Source organism: Pygocentrus nattereri, chromosome 2 (genome assembly GCF_015220715.1).
Source record: "Pygocentrus nattereri isolate fPygNat1 chromosome 2, fPygNat1.pri, whole genome shotgun sequence".
In the NCBI taxonomy this organism is placed as follows: domain Eukaryota; kingdom Metazoa; phylum Chordata; class Actinopteri; order Characiformes; family Serrasalmidae; genus Pygocentrus; species Pygocentrus nattereri.
In genome coordinates, this window is record NC_051212.1 from 6,480,809 (window position 1) to 6,498,861 (window position 18,053).

The 18,053-nt window shown below is 48.1% G+C and overlaps 1 protein-coding gene across 2 annotated transcripts in view; it reads right to left on the reverse strand.

The window, feature by feature from the left end:
* Positions 1-18,053, reverse strand: part of rock1 (Rho-associated, coiled-coil containing protein kinase 1) — a 127,195-nt gene extending 109,142 nt beyond the window's left edge. For both annotated transcript variants that reach the window (XR_005131790.1, XM_037547047.1), the window contains exon 1: positions 17,070-18,053. Coding sequence is in view for 1 of the 2 variants with exons in the window: in XM_037547047.1 (XP_037402944.1) it covers positions 17,070-17,165 (96 nt within the window). In the remaining variant the exon portion in view is untranslated. The remainder of the gene's footprint in view (positions 1-17,069) is intronic.

Below are 18,053 nucleotides of genomic sequence, written 5' to 3' on the forward strand. Positions count from 1 at the left end.
GCTACTACGGATTAGACATTCAGAGCCTTTCAGGTGGAGGAGCGGCTCTGCTGGACCGATGGAGCTGGAAGTTGGACATTTCTTAGACTTTTCTTAGATTGTGAAGATACTCTGAAGCTCTGCACATGGGATTCAGCTCATGAAGTGATGGGCAGACCATCGTTTTCTCCCAGTTCAATCTCGCTTCAACACATCATGGGCGTACAAACACAAACAATCGCTAAAAGCATGCTAATGTCTCGGTAGCTAGCTGGCTAACTTGCCCGTTTCACCTTAAGTAGTCCAGCGGTTCTGATGCCTGAAGTGCCAAGATGTTACTGCTGCTCCATTTAAGGTGGATCAGGAAAATTCGAACGAGAATCTGGAGAACATCTAACTTCAGCTTCATATCACTGAAGAATTAGTGGGGGGTGATAATAAATAATTGCCCCCCTCTTTGAAGGCGTATGACCCCTAAATGTGACTAAAGCCCAGCAGTGAGGAGCTGAACTTTCCCCTCCTCTGCGGTCACTGCAGAGGGGCAGGGTCGCCTACAGAGCGGCGCTAGCAGCTGTTAATGAAGAGATGCTCTTTATTTGAGGGTCTCATTTCAGAGGGAAGATCTCAACCACTGCCCTATAACCCAGCTCCAAGGGGCAAGGAGACACTCGAAAACAAGGGGTAGTGGTAAAAGAAGAAATGGGACTGGGTCTTTGTTACCGGTGGCCTCAGGACCCTCTACAGAGCAGCATTTGAGCCCCACTTTAAGGAGAATCCAGCTTGAAGAAGCAGAAATGGTCCAGCAGCGAAGGAAGAAAGGCCTCCTTTGTGGCAGGCAGGAGATACCGAAGGCCTTTTGCATGATGCAGCGGCTCCGGTGGCTAAATTTGGTTGCAGCTGAGCGAGAGGTGGTGACAGGGGAGGAGCGGTTCTCACTAAGGTCCTGTACTCACTGCTACTCGACTGGAAAGTAAAGATGTGGTCGTGTGGCGCGTGGAAACTAACGTTCAGGACAGCTGGAAAAGCTCTTCCGCGGATTTCTGTCGTCTGCCTCCGTGTGGATTTAATGAAGATAATTGCTGTGGTTCGTGTCGCCGGCTGAAATGTATTTTTCAGTGCACTTCAATGCCACCTTAAAGACGTGTCCAATCGGGCTAGGTTTTAAATCTAAATCACTTTTTTCCACCTTCTGTGAGCAGATGCAACCCTGAAATTAGATCTGCAGGACAGATTACACCCATCAGGCGTAACATCATGACCACCTCCTTGTTTCTACCCTCACTGCCCACTTTATCAGCTCCACTTACTGTATAGCTGCTCTCTGTAGTTCTACAGTTACAGACTGTAGTCCATCTGTTTCTCTGATACTCTGTTACCCTGTTCTTCAGTGGTCAGGACCCCCATGGACCCTCACAGAGCAGGTACTGTTTGGGTGGTGGATCATTCTCAGGACTGCAGTAACACTGATGTGGTGTTGGTGTGTTAAAAATATCCAGCTAACAGTGTCCTGTGACCACTGATGAAGGACCAGAGGATGACCAACACAAGCTGTGCAGCAGCAGATGAGCTGTCGTCTCTGACTTTACACCTACAAGGTGGACCGACAAGAGTGGACAGTGAGTGGACACAGTGTTTAAAAACTCCAGCAGCGCTGCTGTGTCCGATCCTCTCGTCCAGGTGGGGATTGAAACCCAGTCTACAGTGTAGAAGACAGAGGTGTTACCCACTACACTGTCCAACCACTTTCGTCATATCTCTCCCTCCATTCAGTGAAAAATAAGAGCTAACCGCGCCGTATCACCTCAGAGAGGAGCTAAAAGGTCCAAGGCCAGCTCCCCTTATCACACTTCTGAGTGGACGCTATGGAACACAGATAATAGCCTGAACGTCCTTCAGAAATGTAGGTCAGCACCAGAAAGCACACACCACCGAAGAGAGGCTGCATGAGCCCACCGCACCGTCGAGACCCGCTGTCGGTTCAGAGTGTCCGAGCAGTATTACAGCGGGGACTCAGCCTCGTCCTCAAACAGCAGCTGACTGTTGACTGATGTCTTTGACAGCCACTTTATCCAATACTGCGCTGGTCCGTCAAGAGGGTTTCCAGAACCTTTTCAGAGCACGCTGTACCTTAATGGAGAAGTTCAGGGCTAGAATGTGGGGCTAAATTCAGCCCAGACCAGCCCACTGCATCCACAGCGACCTTCCTCCAAACAAGACCCCCTAAAACCAACGTTCAGTCTACAGATTCAGACTGAGGTGTTCGTTCTCACTCTACTCCACAATCTGATGACAATCTCCGTTTACGTTCACACCACTAGTAATCAGATCCAAAATGGCCCGTATGCCTAGAGAACCGCTTAGTGCAGACGTTACCATGACAACCAGCATCACGCGAGTCCAGTCAGAGTGACAAATGGTTCTATATAGAACCATGAACACCCAAAAAGATCTCTTTGCATGCATTACAGGGTTCTTTGCATCATGAATGTTCGTCAGACTGATGGAGAATGTGCTGTAGATGGTTCTATACAGCACCAAAAAAAAGGGTTCTTCTACTGTAACAAGCATGACATTTGAACCCTATTTGGTGCTATATAGATCAATTTGACTAACACATTCTTCACGCAAAGAACCCTTTAATCATGCAATGGTTGCTTTCAGTATTCATGGTTCTATATAGAACCCTTTTCTTTAAGGAAGAACCCTCGAAGAACCCTTTTTGGTGCTACATAGAACCATCCACAGCACATTGTCCATAAATATGAAGAAAGTTTCCATGATGCAAAGAACTAATTATCTACAGGGTTCTTTGAGTGCTCATTGTTCGGTATAGAACCATTTTCTTTACTAAAGAACCTCTGAAGAACCACCAATTTTAGGTATAAGGTAGTTAATTAGCCAGTGTGTACTTTAACACCGAGCTAGCCATCTGTGGCCTTCAGGGTTCTTTCACACTGAGCCTCTTTGGTGCAGACCCACTTTTTCCTTAGAACCATCTGTTTTGTCAGGTGTGAACACTCCACCTGTATTCAGGTGCCCACCAAATAACTGAACCGTGGTCTGCCTAAAAACAAATCAGTTCCAAGTCACTACAAATGTCCGTTACCTGCACGACCCCGAAGGAACTCGATCAGCCAACACACTGAGTAATATCGCTGTCCTCCACACAGGAGGCTGGGGTTCGATTCCCCGCTCGGGCAACCACACCAATCAGAGTGCTTGGCTGAGGCCCTTAACGCTACATTCACTTTCATCGGTAAAGTGATTAAACTCTGAATAAGAGCGTCTGCCAAAGTGGAAATATAGACCACCGTGAGAGACTCTGTCCGTCCAGCATGTCCAGCCAGAGGCCCATAATTTTAATAATAACTTCTCATACGGTCACTTTGATGGCCAACACTGCATTAGGTCCATACTGTGTAGCCATACAGTGTGAAAAGTACATTGTGGTTAATGAAAACATTGTAATGCATCATGATGCGCCCTTCACGTATTTACAGCCGAAAAGGCCACTGAACATAAATCACTCATTTTTAGGAGATTTTTCTGAGACGATTTAAAGAAGCAGAAAGTCAAAGTAAAAACTGGGGCTCCTAACAACCACCTGGAAGAGCTGGTCGACCCCAAAACTGCCCCCATGAGATAAACAGCACTTTAAGCTTTCGTCTCTGAGAGAGAGGAGAAGATCAAGCTGCTTCAGATCTGAAAACATCCACAGGTGTTTCTGTCCATCCTTCCACTGTGAGAAGACCACTCAGCGCTGTGGGTCTGAAAGGACGTGTAGCTGAACAAGAAGAACCTCACTGAGAAAAGGAGACGGACACATCAAACAAAGAAGCTGAACGATGGACTGACCACCCCAGAGTCCAGACCTCAACACCACTGAATGGGTTTGATTCAGAAAATCATCAACCAGCTTCTAAGACTGAACTTTGGAGGCGTGTCTGCAGCTGAAAGTGAGTGTCCTGAAGAGAATGGAGGCTGGAATGAAGGTAAAGAGTGACGCACCTTTAACAATGTTCTAGATACATTCTGTGCGCCAGGCACCACTCGGTTACCTGAGGACTGGAACAGAGGTCAGTAAAGACTGACATGATCAACTAGGCCAGTTATGGTTACAGACGGTGGTCAGCCACAGCAGGAGGAATTCGATCAGTGGAGTGAGCCTGGAGCGACGGAGAGCTCAGCCAGAGCGCTGGAGGCTGAGAGATACACCAAGCAGCGCTGCCGCCGTGGGCTTCACTGCAGCTCCTGAGTTTCTGTTGTAAACCTCTGACCTCAAATGACTTGAGGACCACATTACAATACAGTACAGCTGGAAACATCGCAAATACAGAACATGATACTTCAAGAAGTTTGAGGCGCAGTTCCACATTTCTGAGACCTGATAAGTTGGAAAAGACTAAATAAGGCCACACTATGAATACAGTGATTCATATCCTAAACTTCACCCACTGTGCTGCAACAAATACAGTTAAACAGGGGAAAATAGGCCCTGTGTACTGAAACATGCAGCTGTGTTTAAATAACGATGATACACAATATGCAAAGCATAGTGTGACATATTGAGATGTAGTTTATCATAATAATGATAATTACTGGCATATTACTGCCCAATTCTTTGGGAAAACAGCCCCAAACATATACACACACACACGTATATATACACACACACACACACACACACACTCACGTATACACACACACACACACACACACACACACACACTGTATCTCAAAAGTGAGTACACCCCTCACAATTCTGCAAATATTTTATCTTTTCATGTCCCACTATAAAAACGAAACTTGCCCCTCCCTGGTGTCATGTGACTCGTTAGGGTTCCAGGGTTCCAGGTGTGAATGGGGAGCAGGGCTGTTAAATTGGGTGTTTTGGGTACAGTTCACTCATACTGGCCACTGGATATTCACCATGGCACCTCATGGCAAAGAACTCTGAGGATCTGAGAAACAGAATTGTTGCTCTCCACAAAGACGGCCTAGGCTACAAGAATATTGCTAACACCCCGAAACTGAGCTACAGCACAGTGGCCAGCGGTTCTCCAGGACAGGTTCTACTCGGAACAGGCCTCACCAGGGTCTTCCAAAGAAGTTGAGTCCACGTGTTCAGCGTCATATCCAGAGGTTGGCTTCAAAAATAGATGTATGAGTGCTGCCAGCATTGCTGCAGAGGTTGAAGAAGTGGGAGGTCAGAATGCAGTTCATTGAGGGAAACGAATTCCACCATGTCCTGTGACATTCTGGAGCAGAGCATGATCCCCTCTCTTCGGAAATTGTGCTGCATGGCAGTTTTCCAACTTGATAACGACCCCAAACGCACCTCCAAGATGACATCGGCCTTGCTGAAGGTAAAGGTGATGGACTGGCCAAGTACATCTCCAGACCTAAACCCAACTGAGCACCTGTGGGGCTTCCTCAAGCAGAAGGAGGAGGAGCGCAAGGTGTCTAACATCCAGAAGCTTCCTGATGTCATCATGGAGGAGTGGAAGAGGGTTCCAGTAGCAGCCTGTGCAGCTCTGGTGAATTCCATGCCCAAGAGGGTTCAGGCAGTGCTAGATAATAATGGTGCTCACACAACATATTGACACAGTTGGGCACAATCTGGACGTGTTCACTGTGAGGTGGACTCACTTATGTTGCCAGCTATTTAGACACTATTAGCTGTGTGTTGAGTTCTTTTGAGAGGACAGTGAATCTGCACTGCTATACAAGCTGCACACTGACCACTTGTATCCAAGTTTCCTTTCTATAGTGTCTTCCCATGAAAACAGAATAAAATATCTGCAGAAATGTGAGGGGTGCACTATGTTGCCACACTATGTTGCCTGACGAAAACCTTGGATCTCCAAAATAGTAACTTTAATGTTTTTAATGTAAGTCAAGGGAACCAGACTTTTCCCCCCCAGGTCATTTTGGGCCGTTTCTTTGGGTCCATTCATCAAGAATGTTCTTCAAGAGCTCTGGGCATCTTCAAAGGGTTCTTTAGATCGGGTTCTGTTAGACTGTCTGGAAATGTGCATTAATGACCAAAGATGGTTCTATATAGCATCTTTCTGAAAACGGTTCTACACAGAATCCAGAAGAGTTCTTCTGCAATAAGCTTGACATCATAACAATAGAAGAACCCTTGTTGGTGCTATATAGAACCACATTCTCCATCAATCTGAAGAACCCTTTCACCACACAAAGAATCCTTTAATAATGCAAATGTTTGAGTGTTAATGGTTCCATTTAAAATTTCTTTCCTAAAGAGACCTTAAAACCTTGAAAATAGTTGTATATATAAATATAAAATAAATAAATAAATCTCAAACAACACACACACACACACACACACACACACACACTGCTTGTTTTAATGACCTGGTTATTATACATCTACTATTCACCTTACAAGTGTGATGACTGGTTTTATCCTGAAAATCCAACAAATAGCTATAAAAATAAATATTAGAATTAGTGAGATTTTGAGATAAAACACTGAAAGCTAAGCCTTCTAAAACGATCAGCTACACTTTCTACCCTTAATTAATTAAATCAGAAGAAAACGGTTGAATGTAAAACCCTTACAGGGTGCCTCATTTTAAAACAACCTTAAATCCCATTAAAAAAAAAAGAAAATAAACAACAACAACAACAACAATAATAATAATAACAATAATAATAATAATAATAATAAAGCTGCACCGTAAAAGATATTTCTGTTAAAGCAGCATCATTACTGAGTGAGGAGAATAAAACCAGTCTAAAACATGGTGAGAGCGCCCTGCTGCTGAGTCGCCCTGACGACAAGTGAATCAGTGCCTCCTTCCTCGGGGACTTTCAAACAAACAGTACTCAAACATCTCAATCAGAAACTACACTATACTTCCAAAAGGATTCCCACACCCATCCTAATCATTGACTTCAGGTGTTCCAGTCACTTCCATGGCCACAGGTGTATAAAGCCGAGCCCCTCGGCCTGCAGACTGCTTCTACAGACATTAGTGAAAGAATGGGTCACTCTCAGGAGCTCAGTGAATTCCAGCGTGGTACCGTGATCGGACGCCACCTGTGCAGCAAGTCCAGTCGTGAAATTTCCTCACTACTAAATATTCCAGTTAACTGTCAGTGGGATTATAACAAAGTGGAAGCGATTAGGAACGACGGCAACTCAGCCACGAAGTGGTCGGCCACGTAAAATGACAGAGCGGTCAGCGGATGCTGAGGGGCATAGTGCGCAGAGGTCACCGACTTTCTGCAGAGTCAATCACTACAGACCTCCAAACTTCATGTGGCCTTCAGATCAGCTCAAGAACAGCGTAGAGAGCTTCATGGAATGGGTTTCCATGGCCGAGGAGCTGCATCCAAGCCTTACATCACCAAGCGCAATGCAAAGCGTGGAATGCAGTGGAGTAAAGCGCCGCCACTGGACTCTAGAGCAGTGGAGACGTGTTCTCTGGAGTGACCAATCACGCTTCTCCGTCTGGAAATCCGATGGACGATTCTGGGTTTGACAGTTGCCAGGAGACGGTACGTGTCTGACTGCATTGTGCCAAGTGTAAAGTTTGGTGGAGGGGGGATCATGGTGTGGGGTTGTTTTTCAGGAGTTGGGCTCGGCCCCTTAGTTCCAGTGAAAGGAACTCTTAAAGCTTCAGCACCAAAAGATTTTGGACAATTTCATGCTCCCAACTTTGTGGGAACAGTTTGGGGACGGCCCCTTCCTGTTCCAACACTGCGCACCAGTGCCCAAAGCAGGTCCATAAAGACACGGATGAGCCAGTTTGGTGTGGAGTCCTGACCTCAACCCGATAGAACACCTTTGGGATGAATTAGAGTGGAGACTGTGAGCCAGACCTTCTCATCCAACATCAGTGTCTGACCTCACAAATGCACTTCTGGAAGAACGGTCAAAAATTCCCATAAACACACTCCTAACCCTTCCCAGCCTTCCCAGAAGAGTTGAAGCTGTTATAGCTGCAAAGGGTGGGCCGACATCACATTAAACCCTATGGATTAAGAATGGGACGTCACTCAACTTCATGTGTGTGTGAAGCCAGGCAAGCGAGCACTTTCGGCTATACGGTGTATTTTAATAGATGTAAAACGTCGTTAATGTTTTAGTAGCCTAATGTAAACATTAGCACTGCGCGGAAATCACAGCACAGTCTACATCAGTACATCGGTGCAGTCACAACACTGACCTACAGTACATTATATTACACCACACCGCATCGTGCTGGACGACTCAGGACATCTTGGTCTAAACCTGAAGCGGCAGAGAAAGCGTGATTTAGAAACAAACAAATAAATAAACACAAAGCTGCACTTTAATTACTGCTTTTATTACGATGTGAGCTGCCAGGATGGGGCAGAGGAAGGTGTGGTGTTTATATTCTGTATTTATTCTGGAATTCTTCAGATGTTCTCCTCTGTAATCAGTGCGGGAACAGAGCGCTGAGAAATGTGAAAGACCCAGGCGTCTTTGCCCCGTCAGAGGCCGTTAACACAAATCCAGCAGGACTAATCCTTCTCCAGCGATCCGCAGAGCGCGCACACGCACACACACACACACACACACACACACACCTTCCAGGTCGCGGGGGGTGCTGGAGCATCGAGCGGAAGGCAGGATACACCCTGGACAGGTCGCCAGTCCATAGCAGGGCAGACAGAGACACACATAGAGGCAATTTACCCCGTCCAACTGGCCCCACTGCACGTCACAGACACGGGGAGAACATGCAGACAGAAAGGACCGTGTTCCCCCGGCCGGGGACTCGAACCCAGGCCCTCCAAGCTGTGAGGCTACCCACCACGCCACGTGCCGCCCGCGCAGAGCACAGCGGAGCGAGGTTACACGGACGAGGAGCGATATTTACCACATCCTGGGAACGCTTGAAATGCCTCCAGGTCTCAGGTCTTTACCACCACATTTACTGATGTATCTACATATGTATTATGGATTTACTGATCCGTTTACCAACTTCCCACCTTCCGGACTTCATTGAAATCCTTAACCTGAGCACGGCAGCGTGCGTCAACGGAAAAATAATTCGGCAAGCTGTCGGGTTCGGCGCAGCGTCCCGATCGCACTTCAGATGTAATTCAGCTCTAAAACAAACCATTTCTGCGTTACTCTGAGGAAAACGCTGCATCACTGTAACACGAGTACTTTTTACCGCCAAGCGGCCAAATCCACGACGGCCGATGAAGCCGAGCTCACTCATTTCCTCTGCGCTACACTTTCTTTCCTAGTCGCCCCTCAAAATTGCAGGCTTGGTTAGGCCCACCTAAACACACAAGGGACCCTATACACAGACCCTAAAGAATGGCATGGACACACACACACACACACACACACACACACACACACACACACACACACCCCAACGACCCTGCCTGAGAGCTCAAGACAAGAGGTTATTTGATTAGCGTGGAATTTTATTAAGCGGTGGGTGGGGAGGCAGCAGCACCAAGCAAAGGCCTCCATTCACTGGCGCTCTAAACTTCTGAGGGGAAAAACAGCGGTGCTGTGTCGCACGGCCGGAGAACCAGGGCCCACAGATCACCATCATTAACCCCGTGTGTGTGTTCTCTAGGTGAGAACCGAGTAGGAGGCCTAGCACGCTCGGCAGTGGCTGCTGTCGAACAACGACGCCAATTTGTTTAGTGCTCACAGGAAGTTCTGTGAAGCACGAGCTCGGGAAAAAAGACGCACCACACCGTCACTGCGGCGCTTCCCCTCAAGGGTCCGTCTTCAGGACCCTCAGTTAAGGTCCGTAACTGCACCCCAGTCCACCGCGCCTATATTTTCACGACACATTCTCAGTGTGTTACTGTTATCGTGATAATCCAGGTCCTAACACACCACAACACGCTTCTCTGACTATATCTCTCTCATCAGCACCTGAACACTGACCAGCTGCACGTTTCACTATAAACAGCAAAATTAGTCCCGTTTAACTGCATTTAACTGGACATACACACACACACACACACACACACACCCCACCCAAACAGTACCTGCTCTGTGAGGGTCCATGGGGGTCCTGACCATTGAAGAACAGGGTAACAGAGTATCAGAGAAACAGATGGACTACAGTCTGTAACTGTAGAACTACAGAGTGCAGCTATACAGTAAGTGGAGCTGGTAAAGTGGACAGTGAGTGTAGAAACAAGGAGGTGGTCAGAATGTTACGGCTGACCAGTGTGTGTATACACACACACACACACACACACACACACACACACCGCTGTTGTTGGAAGAAAACTTCATATCTCCAATATGAGACGTGTGAATAACTTCACAGGAGAAGTAAAAAACACACTGTACTTTTAATGGAAGTCAATGGAACCAGACGTCTTTCCAAGTCATTTTGGGCCGTTTCTTTTGGTCCATTCATCATGAAACTTAAACACAATGTAAAGAGCAGCAGGTGTTTTCAGATTATGACGAAAACTGAAAAATGACAAACATGGAGATACAAGGTTTTCTTCTGACAGCAGCGATACGTCATTATATGTAATTGTGTGTTTGTGTGTGTGTGTGTGTGTGTGTGTGTATGTATGTATATATACATATATATACACATACACACACACCTCGTAATTTTGCCATATTCCCGCCTCTACTCTAAACGTCTGAGTTGTATTTACTTAGTTATTGTGTATTTTAAGCAATATGTAATATCGCTTAATGACCAGAGCCACCAGCTCTGACCACAGCCTGTGCCTGAACGTCAGAGCGGTCAGTGCTGCGATTATCATCAATAACACAAACACATTTACAACTTTCTGCCTCAGTGACCCAAGTCCCAATTCTTCTCTTACCCAAGTCCCAGCTCTCAGCTGCCTTGGTAACCCCAACCCTGTCTGCCTTGATTACCCCAATACCAGCTGACTCAGTTACCCCTAAAACCTGGCTGCCATGGTTACTCCAGTCCCAGCACCTAGTTGCCTCAGATACCCTTAATCCCAGATACCAGCCACCTCAGCTACATCAGTGCCAGCTCCCAGCTGCCCTAGCTACCCCAGTCACAGTTGCAAAAGTTACCCCAGAGTGCTCAGCCTCCTTTATTAACCAATCTCTGGTGCAAGCTCAACATGCCCCCAAGCCTTAGCAACAGCTACCCCGAGACAGGCCGCAACGGCCACCCCAAAGTCAGCCGCAACAGCTACCCCAGTCTCGGGCCCCAGCTGCCTCAGCTCAGGCAGATGCACAAGCAGGTGAGAGGCAGGCAGGCCAGAACAAGCCAGCGGGGAAGGAGAAGCTCAGATGAATAAAAAGGCCGATCCGAGTCGCCTCCCCCACCACACTAAACAAACACACGGCTTATTCAAAGACTGCCAGGAGAAATGAAGCTCCATCTGAATTATAATTACGGCGAGGCTCAAACTCGGCTGATGAAAACGGCCTTAGAACGCCACACTGCAGGCGCTGAGCGTCTGACCACGCTCTCCCTTCAACTTCCCCTAATTTCAGCCAACCCGACAACAGGCAGCACGGCATTACATATAAACGATTAAAACAGAAGTAAGACCGCCGTTACGTGACTGCGTTAGACCACATGACGCCTTCAGACAAACACACACGCATTCACATACAGGCCAAAACACCAGGGATGAAAAGGCAACCAGCCAGTTTTCACGCACAGCAGACTTCAGCCGTGTTCGGTTCAGGACCTTCACACAGGTGACAGAGACATGGAAATTAAGGTGGCGTTCAAAAAAGCCCTGTAATAAAAAAGGGAACCAATACAGACCCACAGCCTCCACGCCGACCTCAGGGTGAGAAAACAGTGGGTTAATGCTTGAAAGTCTTCATGGAAGAACAGAAATAGGGCAACATGCAACTAAAGTAAATCAAACACTTCATGATTATTCAATTTCATTCTTCCAGCCCACTGAGGTCTGACGGACTACAGTACCGCTGCACTCCTGACGCGACTTACACAAGCAGCCCATTATCTCCGAGTCCGACAGAAGGGCCCAGTCAGTCCTGCACATGCTTCTAATCGGCAACACCCTCGGTCCTGTGTGCGCGGCGCTGCCCAGCGCTCAGTGAAGTTCACAGGATTTGGTGCCCGACAGGAACCGGCACAGGTCCGTCAGAATCATTATATTGAAGGTGGCCGCGATTTGCTGTTAACGTCCATGACGACATGCTCAAGCTGCAAATAAACAGAAGTGATTCGGGGGCATTTACATCACCAGGCGGCTTGAAAACAACCCCAGACTTGATCTATTCACACTTGTAGAGGGAGACGACGAGCAATCAGAGCCCCACCCCCCCCCATCCCCACCCCCCCACGCTGAGCGACGTGCTTTTATTCCGACCACAGCCGAATTCCCAACTTTGCTTAGGTTTGCTTAAGGCTGCGTTCACAGGACTCGATGATCAAATCCCATTTTTTGCTCAGATCCGATCTCTCTGACTCGACGGCTCCCACTCGTTTAGGTCAGTGACTCAAATCGGTCATTAATGTGATGAACCGGCTCCTGAACTGACCCTCATGAGCTCCTCCTGCTCAGTAACACCACGTGACTGAATCACCGCACCATCAGCACAAACTAACGAGCAGAACGAGCTTCGCTGAGAAGATCATTAACTCTGATCAGCTCTCAGCTTCATTATTAGAGCCAGACGGAGGAGAAAAAGGCGAGACGAGCTGCTTTTCCACCGTTCACAGGCTTTAACGTCTGTTCGGCGCTGCTGCCATGGTAACGCTGAATGATGACCTACCTGCAGAGGAAAAAAAGCGCATGAATACCGGATCTGAGGGTCACATTGAGGTCACATGACCACATATGGAAGTGGCTCAGGTCGGATTTGAATAGATCAGATTTGTGTCCACACAGCCCTGAAAACACCAGATCTGGGTCACGTCGGCTACGTTTACACAGCAGGTAAAAAGGTCCAAATCTGATTCTCACCAAATCTGATTTTCTCGGTTTGGCGGTTCACGTTATGTTTTTGGCTACGTTCAGGCTGAAGTGGCACAAATCCGCCGGCCGTAACGTGACTCGGAGCTGTGTGGACACATAAACCGGATCTGTGCTAATCGGACCCAATTCTGATACTTTATAAACGAGCACAACGTGCATAAGGAGCTGGACTGTTTCGTTTGTGGATCGTTATTTTTGTCAGGACACCAGACTGTGCAGCTCAAGTGAAATGCTCTGTTTATTAACAGAGATTCAGGCCTGATTCCTTCAGCCAAGAAGCCCAAAAACATCCACCTTCTACCGCCAGTTAGCCGTGGTGGCGATGAGCTCACAACACATGAAGGTTCGGTTGCCTGATTGGTCCTCAGGCGTTTCACAAGCTCTGCGTTTTTAGGTCCAATTTCCCCTCTTAAAGCCTACGACAGCGTTTCTGACAACGGACACACCTAAAGACAGTTCGTCAAGGGTTCTTCAGTAAAGACAGGGGTTCTATGTAGAACCATGAACACTAAGACCCACTGCCATGCTTATAGGGTTCTTCGCAAAAAGGTTCTTCTGTTGTTACAAGCTGGACACTATAACAAAAGCAGGACCCATTTTGGTGCTATATGGAACCATATACGACACGTTCTCCAACAATCTAAAGGAAGCATTTCACCACGCAGAGAACCACTTAACCATGAGCACTCATGGTTCTAGAATGATTGTCTTTACTAAAAACCACACGTTTAACCTCTTACTCTCCAGGGTGTGTTTTGGTTGGTCCATCTGAGTTTTCGTGACCAGGATCGTAAGGCGAATTATTCAGTAACTGCATGAATTAAATGGATTTGTTTGTTTATTGATTGATTGATTGATTGATTGTAAAAGCCCCTCAAATGAACAGAACGCGTGTTTTATGATCTACACACATCACTACATTCTCACAATTTACTGCTAAAGCCAGAAATCTCCGACGCTCTTTGTGTTATTCTCTAAAAGTGATGTTTCCAGAGCAGATCACTGAAGAGACGCCGTCTGTTTATAGTTTAGAGCCCAGATTTGGGGAAAAACGGGTCGACTTTCAGTAGAAAAACAAACTGAGTTCAGCTTCTTTTATTATAAGGGTTTAAAATGACGTCACCGTCTATTAGACTGGAGAGAAGAGCTACAGCCTCACACGACGCCCAGCTTCTGAATGGAGCTTATGGAATATGAACGTTATGAGGAACATGACGCAGTGCGGTTTGGAACCACCAGTGGTCCTGAGGAGTTGAAGAGGTTAAGAACCTTGAGGAACCTTTTTTCATAGGGTATCATTTTAAAAACTGCACTCTCAAATCTCGATTTCGATATAAACCGATTAATTGTCCAGCCCTACGCTCGGGTTCATTGCTTTCCTGTTTTTTCCTGACATGTTCAGGCATCCGACTCCTCCTGAGGAAAGAAAATGCAGGATACTGTGGGCCTCGAGCGCCAACACTGAACCGCTGGATTAAAACAGTGCTGATCAGACGGGAACTAACAAAAGAGAAAATGCAGACAGCCCAGCAGACTGGACCACCAAGACCAATGCTCCCCCCACCAAGGCCACAGTTTACGAATTCTGCACTTGAAGGTCCGGTACTGTACAGTTAAACTGCTCCAGCACGCTTAACTCCTCTCGCAAGCCCCTCATGAGGTTACTTTGGCCTGGAGTGCACTGCAGTGGTTGGTACGTTCGGGTTGGAGCTGCACCCCAAAGCAGTAAAACGTCCCCCAGTCCGGCTCCCCAAGTTATTTCAGTGCTGTCAACGCTGCAGACGCACCAGGCTCCACTCGCGAACCCATCAGTGGGATGGATTTAAGGTAAAACATGCAATGAACGTTTTGTTTCACCTCCCTGATGAAGCCCACCGCTTCCCGCCCTTGTTCCTGGAGTCTGGCTTTCATCTGAACAGCGCTCTTCAGTGTTTTACCTTCTACAGCACCTCGTTCTCCTCACAAGCCCTTCACCAGGTTAACATTGGTGTGGGAAAACGTCCCAAGCATGAAAGAGGGATGATACACTGACGCAGCTCACAAGAAACAGCACAGCTTAGAGTTTTACCTTCTTTAACACATTACTCTACTCGCAGTTACTTCACACGGTTAGACGTTAAGCTCTACACAGAAACTAAAGCCACAGAAATGAGGAATAACGCAGCCCGTCCTCTCTCCTGAAGGGAAACGGTGTTTTACCTTCTCAAACACGCCCCAGTCGACTCCACAGGTCCTTCGTGGGCTCACAACGAAGCGGTCAAAGCAGGAAAACATCAAAAATATGCAAGAAAACTAAAGAACTGGGCTCCCCATATGCAGCCTACTGCTTCCCAGCCCGGCTCCTGGAGTCAAGCTTCCTCCTAACAGCACATTTTAGGGTTTTACTTTCTCAAATACACCTGACTCAACCCAAAAGCTCCTTCATGAAGACAAAACAAAGCCGTCAAAGCTGAAAAACACTGAAACATTCAAGAAAACTATGGAATTGTGCTCCTCTGGCGCAGCCCACCAGTGCTCCTGGTCTTAAAGTTCCTTCTGAACATCACATTTTAGTGTTTACCTTCTCCAAAAAGACCCAACACGACTCTCAAGTCCTTCAGAAGGTCAAAACAAAGCTGTCAAAGCAGGAAAATGCCAAAAAATATGCAAGAAAACTATGGAATTGTGCTCCTCTGGCGCAGCCCACCAGTGCTCCTGGAGAAAGGTTCGCTCCTAATAGCACATTTTAGTGTTTTACCTTTGGAAACACACCTAACATACACTTCATGAGAACAAAACGAAGCTGTCAGAGCAGGAAAACTTTACAAATATGCAAGAGAACTACAGAACTGTGCTACTCTGATGCAGACCACCCACATCCTACCTCTGCTCCTCAAGTCAAGTTCATGCTAAGCAGCACATTTTACTGTTTCATCTTCTCAAAATACATGTAAATCAAGTCAAAAGTTCCCTCGTGAGGACAAAATTAAGTTGTCAAAGCAGGAAAACCCAAAAACATGCAACAAAAATATGGAATTGTGCACCTCCGGTGCAGCCCCCCACTGCTCCTGGAGTAACGTTCCTGCTGCATGCTACATTTTAGGTTGTTACCTTCTCCATTTCACCTGACTCAACTGAAAAGTACCTTCATGAACACAAAATGAAGCTGTCAAACCTGAAAAAACCCAAAATATGCAACAAAAACATGGACCTGTGCTCCTCTGATGTTCCCCAGCCCTGCTCCTGGAGTAACGTTCCTGCTGCATGCTACATTTTAGGTTGTTACCTTCTCCATTTCACCTGACTCAACTGAAAAGTACCTTCATGAACACAAAATGAAGCTGTCAAACCTGAAAAAACCCAAAATATGCAACAAAAACATGGACCTGTGCTCCTCTGATGTTCCCCAGCCCTGCTCCTGGAGTAACGTTCCTGCTGTACGTCACATTTTAGGGTGTTACCTTCTCCAACTCACCTGACTCAACTGAAAAGTACCCTCATGAACACAAAACGAAGCTGTCAAACCTGAAAAACCCCAAAATATGCAACAAAAATATGGACCTGTGCTCCTCTGGTGATCCCCAGCCCTGCTCCTGGAGTAAAGTTCACTCCCAACAGCACATTTTGGAGTTTCACCTTCTCCAATACACCTGACTCAACTCACTGATCCTCCATGAGGTCAGAAATGTGTACATCTGAGAAGACGAGCCTCTAAAACGTGGAGATCGGGGCTGTGGTGGGTCCACGGGGGCAGAACCGTGAAGACCAAAGTCCCAAGAAAACATGGCCGTTGAAAAGAAGTCAGCTTCCTATTCGCCAGCTCCTCTTTCGGGTTTTCCCGTTCCACCTTAAAACGGCGCCGCAGTCATCATAACGCTCGAGGCACCAGAGCGTAACTACTGCGCCGTTTAAGGTGGAACGGGACAGTTCGAGCGAGGAGCTGGCGAACTGCTCCAGAACTCAAAGTAAGGCGCAGTTTCACAGCTTGGGGGGCCCGGGGTCCCTGGAGGCGTTTGGGGGGTGAAAGCCGCCAGCCCGGGGTCCCTGGAGGCGTTTGGGGGGTGAAAGCTGCCAGCCCGGGGGTCCCAGGAAGGAGCGCGGCCGTAAGAAGATTAGGAGAAGTTAGCTATAAAGTAGCTGAGAGGCTAATGCTAACGGGAACTCACCAGCAGGCAGTCGGTGTTTATCTCCGACTTCGGGTCCTTCAGCATGGCGTCGATCTTCTCGAACCGAGCCGCCAGACTCTCCGCGGAGGACGACATGTCTCGCCTGGTGTCCGCGGTCCGGTTCGGGGCGACGGGGTCGAGTTCAACACGGCGGGCTCGCCGCTCGCGTCTCTCCAGCGGCGGGCTAGCCGAGCGCTAGCGAGCCGGCTAGCTCTGACAAACAACGTCCAGGCGCGGAGTTTTCGCGCTTTGTGAGCCGCGCGTCCGTATCAGAGACACGCTTTGCGTCTCTTGGGCTTTTCGCTGTCGCTTGAAGGCACGAAAGACCGACGGACGGTGGAAATCCACATTTTTCAGACCCAAACAAGAAGTTCGCGGAGCTCGGTTAGCGCTAGCTGCGCGAGCTAGCCAGCGTCCGGGCTGGTCACTTAGTCCATGGCAACCGGGCGGAAAAGTGGACAAATGACGGTAAAAAGGAGGGAAAAGGGGGGAAAGCAGCGCTTTACTGCGGTTAAACGAGCGGCCACATCACCGCCGAGCGCGGATCCTCAAACACGGGCGCACATGACGCGCCAGCGGACGGAGCGGCGGGAGGAGCGCGGGTTAAAAGTTCGACTGGCCTCGTTTCTCCTCCGGGACGCCGCCGAGACCGAGACCGAGACCGAGGGCTGCGGGGGGAGCGGGGGAGCCGGGGACCCGGGGTCCGCGGGTGATCTGGGCGACTTTCTAAAACTCGATCCCGCTAAGAGAGAAAAGTTCCTGCCCTGTTAGTCCGAGTCACCGAGATCCGCCCGGCCCGGTCCGGTCCGGTCCGGTCCTGCTCGGCTCACTGATCCGGCCTGACGAGCTCCTGTGGCCGGCTGCGCTGCTGCAGACCAGCCGCTCTCCCGATTTCCACACCTTTATCAGCAGTGACGGTAATAACACCGAGAGCGCCCAACATGTCCGCCTTCCTGTTCAAACCAGCAGCCCGCAGCGGAGCGG